The sequence below is a fragment of the Ptiloglossa arizonensis genome, chromosome 7 (assembly GCF_051014685.1).
Source record: "Ptiloglossa arizonensis isolate GNS036 chromosome 7, iyPtiAriz1_principal, whole genome shotgun sequence".
NCBI classification, from domain to species: domain Eukaryota; kingdom Metazoa; phylum Arthropoda; class Insecta; order Hymenoptera; family Colletidae; genus Ptiloglossa; species Ptiloglossa arizonensis.
Genome location: NC_135054.1, coordinates 23,098,827 through 23,113,627, shown reverse-complemented (window position 1 = coordinate 23,113,627; position 14,801 = coordinate 23,098,827). Strand labels below are relative to the sequence as shown.

The window sequence follows — 14,801 nt, the reverse complement described above, 5'->3', positions numbered from 1 at the left end:
TGGCTGCTCTCGGGAGTATTTTTTAATTTTTTATTTAATAAATTAGTGTTGCGAATAAGAAAGCAGTCTGTGTAGCTGCTCACGGGAGTACTTTTTCAATTTCTATTTAATAAATTAGTGTCGCGATAGATGACCAAGTTATCCAAGTATGGATAAACAAATGACCCGATCACGGATTTGTTTACATTTCTGAGGAATTATGATTTTCATGGACGATGACTCACAGATGATTTTTGTTTCAGGTCCTTCGGAGATGCCTCGGAGATGCCTCGGAGCTGATATTATTGTCAATTAATTGATAATTTTATTGTAACTGTCATATTGCAAATCGAGTATTTGTGATTGGAAATACAGCTAAGAAGTTAATGGTTATTTATATAATTTTTTGAAGCATATATATGTAACTTTGTAACATTCTTGACATGTTTAAAGAGTACTATTTTATCGGTGAAATAAATTGTAATGATAAATTCAATTATTTTAACTCTTATAGTAGGGGCTCTTCGTTATTATAGTTGTTACAGAATATTTGTTATATTTATTAATAAATTTTCTTTACAGTTGTCAAATTTGTGTTTGTATGTCTACTAATCCATCAAACAAGTTTTTGTTACAGGGGATATATACATATGAAAAGTTAAGAAATGGAACTTACTATAGATCTGGGACAAAAGTGGTAAAAGTATCTACAAATGGATCTCGTATTTTATCGTTCTTGGAAAGTCACACCTTGTGACATTGACTTTAACATTTTTCACTTTATGTTTCAGGAAAACCTTTGTGGCATCAGTCATCAACGCAACAGGGAAACATGTATATTTTCCTACACTTCTGTAGATGTGTATAGGTAGAAAGCAAATAAAATAGTTTAAAAGTTGGGTAGGCTTTTATATAGTGGCCACATAGATGGCCACATATTCTTTATAAGAGAGAAAAAGAACACTGCAGTGTTTAATTAAGTACATTAGACTTTACGTAGATAAGTTATTACTATCAAGTATGAACGCTTATTTAGATAGGAATAATTGATATTTGTATCTAAACACGTTTCATTTGTGTAATTCTTGTAAATGGCACGATGTTCCATTTTGAATCGAATTGTGTCATCGTTAACCATTATCTGTTAGATTCTTTTGAAAACTCCCTTCTTTGGTGGTTCTTCGATCAGCGATCCAACCAAGATTGTTTTTTATTCGCATGGTAGGAAAGTATAGATAAATAAAAATTCTGTATAAAAATTAGTATGTAATTAACAATCGTATCGCGAGTAACATCGTAATCCAATTGTTAATTACGTAACAAATAATATGAGTGAATGGCTGCGTTTTTCCTTATATAGTTTCGTGTCGGGTGAGTTCGAGTGCAGGTTAGATTATTTTTTATTCGTCTTATCGATTTACGAAGCTATTCATCTGACATAACAGACGAAGAAAACTTTCTACCGTGTGCATAAGTTCTTTGTAAAATCTGATATGGATTAGATTATGATTATGGATTAGAACTGAAATACAAATCAGTTCCAATTTCAACCATACTTGGATAACTTGGTACTATTGTCGATATACGTAGTTTTAATTCTTACCGCTAGTAGCGCTCAAATCTTACTCCTTTCCGGATCGATAAAACCGAATGTGACGTCCAAACTTCGTGACGCGAAAAGCATTACCTGCAATATCTATTTCATATCTAGTACACATCTGCGAACACAGAGCGCGCCACGAGTCACTGTTATCGTTCGAGATCGGTATTTCATATTGTGCGATTCGAAATCGCTTGAGACAAATCGCGTATTCTATACCCATGTACATCTCGTCTTTACATAGACAAATCCTGTGTTACTTTCAACCTTATCGACATTCATTGTAATCAAATTTCAGGCATATTAGATGTAAGAATTGAAACTAAATACGATGATAATTAATTTTGGTAGCAATCAGAGAATCAAGTGAAATATAGCACGATGGTGAGAAATAGAAATACTGGTCTTGTAAAGTTTCAATGGTTTCGGAGTAACCTTCTTGATTAAGTGTAACGTAGGAACTATCTTTGATTAAAAAACTGAAGTCGGTAACGATATTACACGTAAAAAGCTCATCGGACGATCGATGAAACAAAACTAGAAACTTTCGTATCTTTTCTTTTTACTTACAATTTGGAATCGCGTGAAAGTTGCCGGAAGTGTTTTAATTTTCGCTGTAATTGAGTCGTTTTTAGCGGGGGAAATTACTACCTGCAGTTTCCTTTATCTTGAAATAAAAATTTTGCAATCTTCGCCGTTTTTTCGGCTGTAATATCAACATTTTGGTTAACGTCTATCGACGGTCGTAGAAGAATTAATTCACCCGTTTGTGCACACGCGAATGGACAATATAATTAACCCGAGATTCGTCCTTAAAAGCTGCGACAAGTGTATTCGTTACGACCTACATGCTTTTCAACAACGTGTCGTTTTATCGACGAATAATTTAATTGTAATTCTTTCGCAACTCGTCGAGGTTGTAGGCGCAATTACAAATTCGGTGAACGGAAAGAGAAATTTAGAACTCGTCCACGGTTAAGCTCGATAGGTCGTGTTTGAAACCAGAGACCGATCCAACGGGGCGAATTACGAATTCCTGGCGCAACATTCCTTTCGCGCGACCAGCACGGAAAGAAAACAGCGTCGCGGTCGGCTGGCTCGAACGTGTGCCAATATTTGCGTTATTAACGGTATAAAATTTGACGAGAGTGGAGCCGGAAGGTAAATTTGCAAGAAGAAACCCGAAGAACAAATAAGGTAGACAAGAGGCGGTGATTAAACGCTCGCGGAATGAAATCTGCATTTGATTACGAGCACTGATTGATAGCGTGCCGTGTATATTCCGCGTATACCTGCTAATCATATTGGAATATTTTATGTCATTAGTCGCAATTTTAGTCTATATTCTCCGGCTGGCGCTGCTCGCTTGTTGACGCTGGCTAACTTAAATCCACGATCCATCGAATTCATGAAAATGCAAAAGGCACACGAAACGGCCAATGCCGGTGATTATTGTTAGATCTTTTCGGGAATACCGTTTCTTCCGTTATTAATATATATATATATATATCGTGACCGTGATTTCGTCTCCCTCTGTTTTACCGGAAAATCGATTTCTTATCCGCGACGACGGTATTGTCGAGACGGATGTCACTGTGATTTCGTCTTCTCGTTTCAAGTCATCGATAACGTAAAAATACTCGCAGTACGTTGCGTATCGTTTGCTCGAAAGTTCACTCCGTTGAACGCAACACGTGTTCACCGTTGGCGATGTTCGCGTTTTCTCGACGACGATAATTCGGAGATATTAATTCGGGAAATGGAACTCTGTCGGATAGGTTGTAGGTTTTCTTCGTTCTCGAAATAGAGAGGCGATTGCTCGATCGATCCGGAGCTATTTGTTCTTCGGGACGTGACGCTCGCGTTTCTCTCTTTGGGAGTCAAAAGCGTTTTCGATTAATTTACGCGGAACCTCGAGAGCTACTCTGCCACTGATTCAGCGAAAAGACGTTACGGTGAAGTACGGGAAGGTAGACATTGCGAAACGATGATAATCGAGAATCCAATCGGTGGTTTACACAGTGGTGCAACCGTGTGGTCCGATTTCGCAGGATTATACGGATCGCGCGGATTTGCGGTGGCGGCGGCGGCGGTAACGTACCATCGCAACGTATTAGGCGTGCGCCCTTGAAGTATACGTATAGAAGGGAATTTCCAATCTTACGAGGGGCCATCGACGATATTTGGAATTAACGATGGCGAATATATCCCGGGCGTTGTATTGGAAACCGATACTCGCGTGTCTGTACTCTTCGAGTGTCAATGTGCACGTAACCGTGTCTCCTCTTTTGTGTCTTTGGCCCTATTTGGGCAACGTTTGCCAAAGGCCGTTCACCGGTTAGTTTATTTTGTAACGTCGACCGCCAACCGCCCATCGTCCGCCTATATTTTTCGACCGAGCGTCGCGTTATGCTAATAATCCGATCGGAACGCTTCCGAGAAGGTTGTTCGTCGACGCTACTCGACGAACCTTCGTTAATATTTCTTTCGTATCGTTTCTTTCGAATGCTCGAATTTTTACGACCACCGTCGCGTACGAGCTCAACGATACGGAAGCGGTGGTTATTCGGCACTCGTTGGTCGCATTTGTAACGCTGTTCAATGATGTTTGCTGTACTCCTATCAGTTTTTGTTCGACTTTTATTCGAGCTCGAACAAGAGCCGACAACAGCCGAGGCTGCACTTGTACGGTATAGGAAACGTTTGTTTGCGGTGAACTGGCAAGTTTCGAATTACGAGGCGGTTGCCCGGTGTCGTTGACGAAGCGGACAGTTTGCGCGGTCGCGTACGTATTGTACGTTCGACGAAGTTTTTCGATCGGTGCGATCGTAATTCTTATTCGCTGTTCATCGTTGTCGCGCGTCGTTCGTGTATCCGTGTCGTCGCGAAAAGAATAGCGAGCCAGAGTTACCAATGGTTGCTTTCGAATCCGGCTTGAAAATTGTTGCGCAAACGATCGAAAATAAGATCAAACGAGTATCAGATTTTCGCGGTATTTCGCTTCCAGGTAGAATAATTAGAGGGCCCGTGCGCGAAGGGAGTAATTTTCATCGCGGCGGTGGACGGTCCGCAAATGCATCCCTTAAACCGCGTACGACCAGAGAAGCGTCGACAATGCTAAAATTCCCACGAGAGCGTGTATTTCTGAAAAATGGCATCAAAGCGTTGAATATTCACCGTGGCGTGGACCTCCCTTTGTAGGGTTCCGTGTCGGAACGAGTGCCGACGGACTACCGGGTTCCGTTCAAGTGGCGTTCTTTCGACAAAGAGCAATTTCTTCTTTTGATTCGTCCGCCGCTGACGAGCGAGAAATATATTTCACTTCTTTTCCTCTTTCTCGCTTTAATCGTCCCGGACGAATTTAACTGTAACGACGATCGTTCGGGTCGAGCCGATGTCGAATTCGAGAATCCACGTAGCGAGTAGAGCAGATTGGTTTTTCTTCGATTCGAATCGATTTAAATACTCGCTCTTCGATTACTTACGATTTTGCAAACGACGAAAATTCGCGGTCGAGAAAATTTTCAAAAAGGGGACCCAGATCCCGTGTGCCCGTTTCTGTGCGAAACTTTGTTCCCGAGTATCGATAAAAGCGGAATAATTGTTGTGTACTTTTTCGAATTAATATTGTACGCGTTCACCGTGGCGAAGAAAATGGAGCTCGTAGCGAGCGCATGGGAAATCCATTCGAAGTTATAATTGCCATTATAAAATTTGGCAATTGGCGCGTCGCTCTTGCTCCCCCGTTGTACGGGTACACGAACACCGACTCGTGCATGGGAACAATGGTGGCTCGGTTGTACGCCTTCCTGACCGAGCTTTTAGCGCGAAAGCACGGACGTCTGGCCAGCCCTCGGGAAATAAACTACTTTGCCGGATGGTCGTTGATGGAGAGAATAGAATGGACGAGAACCACACGGAGGGACCGACGAATAAAGGATCGAAAGGGAAGACTACCAACGGCCTAACGGATATCAGGACACGAGGAGAAAGCTCGTTAACGCGAGCTTACGCCGAAGGAGCCTCTTCGGACGGTAAATTATTATTATTGTTATCACCACGACGTTCTTATTGCACGGTCGAAGGAAGCCTGCGGACGATACGCGAAACGAAACAATATCGCGTGAAATAATGACGAGCAATGTTCGTTGAAATTAATAAATAAACACCAATAACCGTGGCCAATTCGGCGAGCTCGTCGAGTCGCTGCGAGACTTTAAAATCGTAATGTACTCTGCGAAAACATCCGTCCGATTGTACATCGATGGTAATGTACGCGTAAAATATTCGTCGTTCAATGTTTTATGACTTTGTAATGGTCAATTCAGCCAGAGATCCGATTCCATACGTGCGGATCGAACGATCGTAATGGAAAGAAAAAGACGAGAAGAACGGTGTTACAAGAACGATGTGCGAAAAATTCAAGGAACGCAACGGTGTACGGGTCTCTCCGTTTCGAACTGGTTGTCTCGATTTTACGGTTTGAAAGCGCGACTGGAAACTGTCGAGGAAATTAGCGGAGCGATACGAAAGATAGTACGGATGAGATTGTCAAGGAACGAAGAGGAACTCAGAGATTTCCCAGACGAGGCAGGGAAGATACGTCTCCGCTTCGCGGTGAGTCGATCGGACCCTCGAAACGGAAGAGAGACGCGCTCGTGTTACGAGCACGGTAAGAGATCATATGTACGGTCTTCTGTAATTCCGAGAGTCGATATTAACGAACGTTTTAGTCGCTAATTGCATAGAGCAGCTTTCCAACGGGCAAAGGTCTGGATATTTCTGTCGTATAATTTTATTTCCTCGCAATCAGCGAAATGGATTCCAATCCGTTCGAAGACGAGCGCAGAAGTCTGTCGTTTGTCGGCCGAAAGAGCAGAGCTTTCTCTCTTTCATCGCTTCGATTTCCTTCCGCGATGTTTTCTCTCTCTCTCTCTGTCTCTCTCTGTCTCTCTCGGTCTTCTCGTGTAATCGTGGCAGCCGAACGAGCACCCGAGCCAATTGTTCCACGCTCGGTTGATTATTGGTTTTATATTAGCGCCCGGTTTGTATCCCGCTTCGTTCTGTTTTCATGCGACCTCGTGCTTTTTTCTCCCGTATTTCCCAGCGAGGAACCTTTTTCCCTCTCGAGGTATTCTCGCACACGCGCGTACGGCCACGAACGAAGATCGCTCGAGCGTGTTCGCTCGTGCTTATCGAACGCCATTTGCGGGCAAATAGACGGTGAATTATGAAGCGGCGACGGTCAACAGGTGCGGCCCACCGTTTACGGAAACAATATTCATTTTCTTTTGTCCGCGAGGAGGAACATCCTTCGTCGAGATCTTTGCGGGCGTACCGCGGCGGTGCCGAGCGGAACGCTTTAGTCCGATGAGGGCAGGAGTGGATGAAACGCGTCGGTGACAGGTTGTTTTATGGTCGCATTTGATCCAGTTTTCGCTATAAGTGCACTCCCGCCAAGTGCAGAAACCCGAACGCTGCGGGTTCGTTTATTACCGTTTGCCGCGCGAGCCATTCTCGCGCCGTGTGGCTTTTCAATTAAGTCGGCCGTGTCGTTTCATCGTGCTATATTTACGCGGTTGTTTCAATTAAAACTGCTCGCCGAGATAACCGCATCTAATATAGCGGTGAAAGCGCGTCTCCTCGTGCGGCGAACGCGTCGCGGAATCGGGCCTGCGGTCGGGAGAGAATCGATGTCACACTTTTGTGTTCGCGAAACGAACTGTCCGACTCGTCCACCGATACTGTCGCTTCCATTTTCGCGTTCCAATTTTTTACCCGTCCGTGTAAATTGTTTTCGATCCCTTGGAAAAACGTTGATTTTAATTTCGGATACGTTATCGCGGAACGTATTCCGTTCAATTTACATTCGTTCGTCGAGCGCGTTTCAACTTTCTCGATATTCGTCTTCTCCGCTCGGAGAGCTCCGACCTTTTTACGAATTCCCTCCGTTGTATGTTTTTCAAGTTCGATGTTTTCGATGGACAATTGCAAAGTACCACGGTGACATTGCCAACGTTGAAAACCTTGCCAAACGTTGAAACGTATTTCTATACTTTCGCTCGTTTTTTCGCGGAACAACGTTCTTCGAGCTCGTTGACGCAGCACCACGGGAACAAATGGGATTGAGTTTAAATTTTGCACACGTATAAACACACCCTTCTATCGTCCGCATCGATCATTCTCTTATCGCTGGAAGGAGTAACAAAATTGGTATGCGAAAACCTTGGGAAGTTCTCGCGAAGACAAATTTCGTTTACCCGGCGCGCAGAGCGATCTATAACTTTTACAAAATCAATCGTTCGTCCGTGAAAAAATTACCGCGGCTCGTCAAAATATACACGAGTATTGGTACAAATTTTGAAATCGATGCGTCGCGTAGGTTTCTGTAAAAAAAATGTCAAAGATGGTCCAATTTTCAGGGCCGAGAACTCGACGGATCCCATAAAGGAGAGCCTCGCAGGGTAATCTTAAAGAGTGATAAATGGTCGAGCCATTAATTTTGCTTCGTGAAAATTCCGTGGTTTTTATTATAGCCGAGTTTTACCTCTTTCGTTTGAATTTTTAATTTATCCTCGTTTCGAAAGGTTGAAACAATCGATGTCGTTTTTCACGAGAAATTGGAGCAAAACGCGTTTTTAGAATTTCGTTAGCCGACGCGATTCGAGTACAGTGAGCACGGACGGAACATTTTTCTCTTCGTTTTCGTATCGCGCTACGAGTAATTTCTCTTATCGGCGAATACCAGGGAGGCAAATCTTTCGCGGAAACGAAAAGTTGGTTCGAGGAGCTCGCGCGACTGACAACGAAGAGAACGACTGACCTATTTACTTAACGCTCTCAGGATTTTTCACGGGTGGAAAATTTGCAGCGACATTACCGCCCTTTTGCATTTACATGCTTCGAGTCTTCTCGTTAACGTGGTCGAGCACAGAGTCTCGAAGCTAGCACTTTTCCCCTTTTCGTGCGGGATTTTTGTCCGACGTCGTTTCTTTCAATATCCCACGATGAAACGAATGAAGCGATAGAGTTTTCGAAGCCAAATGGCAAGGTGACTTCAATAACCGTTTCCATGGATTATTTTCTATAGGTTCCGTAATGTATTCCTTCCCTGTAATTGAAACTGTTTTTCAGTCTACGTTTCCACTTTCTTTGATAAAAACGGAACCGCGTTCCGTCTACGCGGAATTTCTCCGACAAGCTCGATTAAAAGTTTAACGCACACGAACCGAAAGTCTCGTGCGACCATTTAATTGGTTCATTCGAGGGAAAGCGTCAACGGTAACGTCATTTTCGTTTTTCTTTCGCAGAAGCAACGTGCCGTAAAACTGTTTACCACCTGGTTCGTAGGCACCAGATATTCGTTCTCTGATCGATAATCGGAACGGAGTAAAAATAGTAATTGGACTTTTTCGTAAAAATCGAGCAATAACTCGTGAATATTACCGAAACGTTGAACAAAGTTCCGTACTAAAATTTTGGAGACACGATCCTATTACCGACAAAAATTCTCTTTAAAAACAATCCTTTCGACTCGTGCTTAATACCGACTCATACGTATGTACGTTATTATCGAATGTAGAAATTGATGGTGTTTACGTCTTTTGTACGGGTTTGCATCGTTAAGAGGATCTGTACGCAGAAAAAACAAGGAGCTTTTCGTTAAGCTTTCGATGGAAGACCCGCGCAGGGATAAATATCTTTTATTATTGTTAACTTTTTATATCGGTCTTTCGCATTGTGTTTCATTCGACTCTAATCTCGTCAGAATTATCACGTTGTTGGAATCCTTTTAAAATTTATGCACTCTGCTCCCGTATAAGACTCCGTGTTTCTTTTTTTCCGCGTCGTTTCACGCCTATGTTTCCCCCCGGTAAATTCGAATTCTCGGATCTTCGTTCCTTTATTTATGGCTGCTCTCCTGTCGTCCATAACTCGCGTTACGGACGTCCGATATGATAAATCGGAACGCTCGACGTATTATAAAATGCGAGAAGAAAAAGCGAGAACGGTGTCGATGTTGCATTTCGGTGTCCCATATTTCGGCTTACAATTTTCGGCGCGTTTCGTTGTGTTTGCGAGGATTCGGGTCACGGTATTCGGATCGATGCCTTTTTCTCGCGGTGTCCGTGGGACGAAACTACGAGCGACGTTACTCGTTCCTCTAAACGATATTTAACAGACAGAAGGTGCAGCGTTGCTTCGCCAAATTTCGCGGTTTTTGCTTCGTTAGTCCGTCGCCAAGCTATTTAATCGTATCTCGCTCGCTCTTATTCCCGACGTACTTATCAGAGACCAGCGAGCTGAACGAACAGTTGATGCACGAACTTTCGAGCAATAGAATGAAGTTGCAAGGAATGCAGAATTAATCTCATCGCGATCAATTTCAATCTATAAATGCAATTACTGTGCTCCTTGTCGCCCGAAAAATGTTTCAAGTGTAATTAATTTCTTCGCGGATTTTAATTCGGGAGATATTTCAATTTTAATATTGCGATTCGAGTTGAAACGAATCGCATTATATCTATGGGAGTAACAGATGGTGCTCTTTGCTCGTCTTTCTCTCGCGGTGTATTTCTCGCGTTCGTTTCCCTGCGTTCCGAAGAGCCGGAGCACAGCGCGCAATTCCTGAAACATCTACCCAACTGTCGCAGCCATGGTATCCAGCCGCGACAATTATCGAGACAGCGATCTCTGTCTCGTCTGGCGTTTTCGTGTCTTTGTCGCGTATGGCACCGAGGGTTGCTCTAATTTTCCGCCCAATCGTCGCTCCGCAATATGCTCGTATTACAACTCGGAAACACGTATCCGCTTTCGACCTACTATTTACCAGATACTGGATATTACGTATTATCCGCTGGGTTTTGATTAATCGACGGAAATAAGCTGCGCTTATGGCGAAGCTTCCCGCAAAGGTCGCAAATCGATTGGACGGCGTGAGTAAACGCAACGTTGCGTGTGTTTGCCAAGACTAATGGATCGTCGGGCTCGTATAATTGCGTACGTGTCCGAAACTGTATTACACGAGTCTCTTTCTGTGACAATTCGAGAGTCGAGACGATAAAAACGTTTTGTGCGAGCGAGACAACGATTCTCGTTAAGAATATGCGCGATCGTTACCTCGTCGATCCTGACGGTTCGTTTTTCGATGAAATTTCCATCGTGAGCAATTTTCGCGTTAAGCATCTCGCGAGCAGTTCGTAACACGCGATTAAGTGCGTTTTCGGCGGAAAATACGTCTTGGCTGTAGGGTGTACCCTAGAGGCAAGCAGGTTATTACATTCCATGGATCGTGGGCGAAATTCCTCGGGTTAGAATCACAGTGACAGGAGAAATCGTGTCTCGTGGTCTTCATCGAGCTCGCTCCTTTTACGGTTAATCGCTAAACTTCGAGAGACTAACGTTGTTAACGCTCGCGTGACGCTCGACGAAAAATACTCGGTTCGATAAATTTGGAATATTTCATTTGTACGATCGAAGAGGCCGGAGATCGTAGAGTTTTTGCATTTACGTTTTGATGAACATCCGTTTGGAAATTTTGCGAAAACAAAATTCGTTTCTATCGCCTGGACATTGATTTAACGTTATTTGGTCAAATATGGATTTTCGTTATCTATTTTTATATACATTATGGCACGGATTTTTGAGAACGTTCGATAAAATGGATTAGAGGATAGGCGGAATTACGATATATATCCGTATGGAGTGTACACGGATCGCGTATATAAATCAGCGACGGTCGTGCGAGTGTATCGATGGTAAATATAATTGAACTTACCTTTTCCGACGAAGCGTTTGTATATCTCGGTGACGAGGCAATTACTTACCGACAGTTTCGAAACGTTCAATTTATTTTACACGCTGCAATATCGTGAGGATGAAAAGGTGACTCGTTCTATTCTATTTTTCAATTCTACTCCTACAATTTACACATTCATCGTAAGCCGACGAAAAGAAACACGTTAAAGGTCGATGTTCGAAATTGATCTATATCGTTATTAAATCAATCGGTAATCTACGCTCGTCGATTAACACAATTATCAATGTTAAATTCCAGCTAGCGAGAATTCTATAACGCTGTAAATAGCGAGCACATCGATTCGTAAGTGTTGAGACGACAGATCGTTCGTTGATAAATCGTTAAATCGTTCTAGGTAGAAACGTGTACACTGGTTCGATAAAATGTGCAATATTTCATTGGATGTAAAAGGTTACGGTAAAATTGTTGTATCTCGTGGAACGTTTTTTTTTCTTTTGTTACACGCACTTACGTACTTATAATTAACATACATGTATATACACTGATCACATTAATACATCGAGTGAGAAACATTGATTGTTTTCACAAGTCGATAAAACGCTTCTTACCGATTTTCTCTTGAATAGCATGTAGGTATGTACGACGAACGACGATTGTACTTCGTAATTGTTCGCCGAGGAATCGACGTATCCTTCGGTCTCCTCTGGAGCGAGTTTTCATTGTCGACCGTATTGTGTGTACCTTCGTGCTGGTTTAACGTTCCACCAACAAAAAGCACCGAGAACTTGAAATTGAGCGACAGTTGTCGAGATACGCCTCGGGGTACGGAGATGGTAGACGGAGCCTCGCGGCGTTTTCCAGCCAGACACCGAATTCCCGATTGTAACTTTCCACGAGGTTTTGAAATGTTAATTGAAGTGGTCACGCGGCTCCGGGGTACAATCGTTTTGGGTCGACGAAAAGAGTGAAATTGTCGACGGCGTGGGGAGGGCCAGCGCGTTGAAAGAAATTTAAGACAATGGCGGCCGGTATTTACACGAGAAGGTTCGTGAAAGGCTGCGCGCGCGGCACTTGTGGGCCCGTGTAGGACGTTTTATTCGTACGAGCCCGCTGGATACGCGAGAGGTCTCTTTTTAAATGAAAATGCTCGCGTTCGAGTTCATCGAATTCGTTTTGCGCACCGCTCGAACGGCCGGAGTGCACCGAGCGACACACCGCGACCCTTTCAACGCATTAAATTCACGAGGAGTCGAGAATCCCGGGCTTTCGATTCTTCCTTGACGCGTTTTTTCGCCACGCCACGCCACGCCACGCCACGCCGGTACCCTCTTTTCTATGCACGATTATACGGGGTGTTACTCGCCCCGTCTCGATGTCTCGCGACGCGGCATTCAGATTATTCGCGCGAGAAGAAACGCGAATCCGTGGGAAGCACGAATGGCGGATACTCGGCACCGTCGATAAAACGTTTCGCGTTTTCCTCTTAATTGCGAAAGAAATTTGTGGCGCGTCGAGCTCGCACCGTAGACCTGCAGCGCGTTTAATTAAACGTTCCTCGCGCTAACGAGTAAGAAAGACCAGACCTTCTTGACTGGAAACATCGGGTCGCTATCTTACATCGAAGTAAAAACCTTGTTTGCATCTCGAACAGTCGCGCGAAAACTAATCTTCCCCGTTGCTTTAAAGAAAGTTAGTCTCGACGAGCAATCTTCGAGAGGAGTCCTCGCTGTTTCGACGGTCAAGTTTGTACGCGTTGCGCGAGACAAAGCGGATATTATTCTCGACTCGATATCGAAGCAACGTGCTCGGGGCTTTGCAATTTGCGTATGTTTCGTAAAATGTTCGTAACGTTCCGGTAGCCTGCGTACCGAAGTCAAACCGTACAAGTGCGCGCGTATTACGACGTTACCGATCATCCGGTTTAATAGAAGGAAACTTTGGAAACGCGTCCATTCGCGCGTCAACTATCGATAAATCGAAGACCACGTTGCGCTGGATCGGAACGAAATAAAGTGGCCGCTCGAGGCCATTCGTACGTTATCCCCGCTACGACGCTCGGCTCGGTTTAGACGTTGCGCGGCTGGACAGCCAGATGGCGATACCCTTCGCACTCACCGTGCCGCGTAAAGATGTTCGAACATTTTGAAACGTCCGATCTCTACGAAGTAACAATCGACGTCCAAGGAATATTTAAGTTCAAAAATGGTAAGATTGTTGATCCATCGAGGGTTGCGCGTTCCAAAAGATTGTCACTGCTCTGCTGCAATGTTCTGCGCATCGGTAGAATCGCCATCTGGTTTTTCAACCGCGCAACACGTAGAAGAGCTTATCGGGAAGTAAAAGGGACGAAGAAGACGAGGGATTCCCCTCGAACGACGGTAATTAATGCTGCCCGGTATCTTTCGTGCGAATTACAATCGGGACAGGGGTCCCGAACAACCAATTAATTTCTTCCCCGACTTTAGGATGGAGAGCCCGTCGTAAAAAGTTCCGTTCGAAAGTCTCTTCCCCTGTAATAAACCCCGTCGAGTGCTCCGTTCGAACCTCGAATTGTCCCAACGAAAGCCGAAGTCTCCTCTGAAACCGCGATACGCAATTGGAAACTGTTTCGAAACTTCGCCATGAATTGGCCGTATCGCGAAAGACGGATCCGCCTTGGCGCGAAATCCGATACAATTTCCTCGTTATTGTTATTTCAAGCTGCCATTTCTCCGGCTTTAGATTAAACTAGCAAGTTCCCCGGTGCACGCGCGCATAAAATTACCGGTGCGGGTTTGCCGCGTATCTCGACGACTCGAATTACGCAAGAGAAACGTTTTCAAGAAACAAACCTTTCGCGACGATATCATCCGACGCCACAAGGGCGCCGAGTAGCGCCGCCGCGTTCCTCGAATCGGCGACGTATCCGTTTTCCCGCGTCTCGCGTCTCGCGTCCCGCGTTCCGCGGCACGGTCAATTATCCTAAGCTGGTTTCGCAAAAATAAACACGGTTTCGGACGAGTGACAGCTAGATAGAAGAGAAATGGTGTTTAGAAATTGTTCAAGTTCCCGTGGATGCTACATACTTGTCACCGATTCGGTGACAAAGTTGACCCGGTGGGCTGGTCACGTGACGCGGTACGGCTGCAGATAGAGACGGCCGGAGCTCTGTATCCCGAGGAAAGTCAGAAAAATCAACACGACGTTGATGGACGCTCCGCGCGTACCGTTTCGACGATCTCCACCGTGCATGGCTGCTGGCTTTTCCTCTTCTATAAAGAAAAACAACAACAACCGGTTAATTCCCGTCCCCGCGAAATCCAGACAGCTTGGACGAAGATCAATATTCGCGGTTCGAACGATTTAAATCCCGGTGAATTATCCGCGAATAAATTTTTCGCGTTCGAATTGAATCGCATTCGAAAACAGACGGCCATCGCCGTCCGCGGAAGACGAGATCGGGACTGATCGCGAATTATTTTC

The 14,801-nt window shown here is 44.4% G+C and overlaps 1 protein-coding gene across 7 annotated transcripts in view; it reads right to left on the bottom strand.

The window, feature by feature from the left end:
- Window positions 1-12,640: 12,640 nt before the first annotated feature.
- Window positions 12,641-14,801, bottom strand: part of LOC143149318 (limbic system-associated membrane protein) — a 68,394-nt gene continuing 66,233 nt past the window's right edge. For all 7 annotated transcript variants that reach the window (XM_076316564.1, XM_076316558.1, XM_076316559.1 and 4 more), the window contains exon 7: window positions 12,641-14,590. In XM_076316564.1, coding sequence (XP_076172679.1) covers window positions 14,445-14,590 — 146 coding nt within the window. In that variant the 3' untranslated portion in view covers window positions 12,641-14,444. The remainder of the gene's footprint in view (window positions 14,591-14,801) is intronic.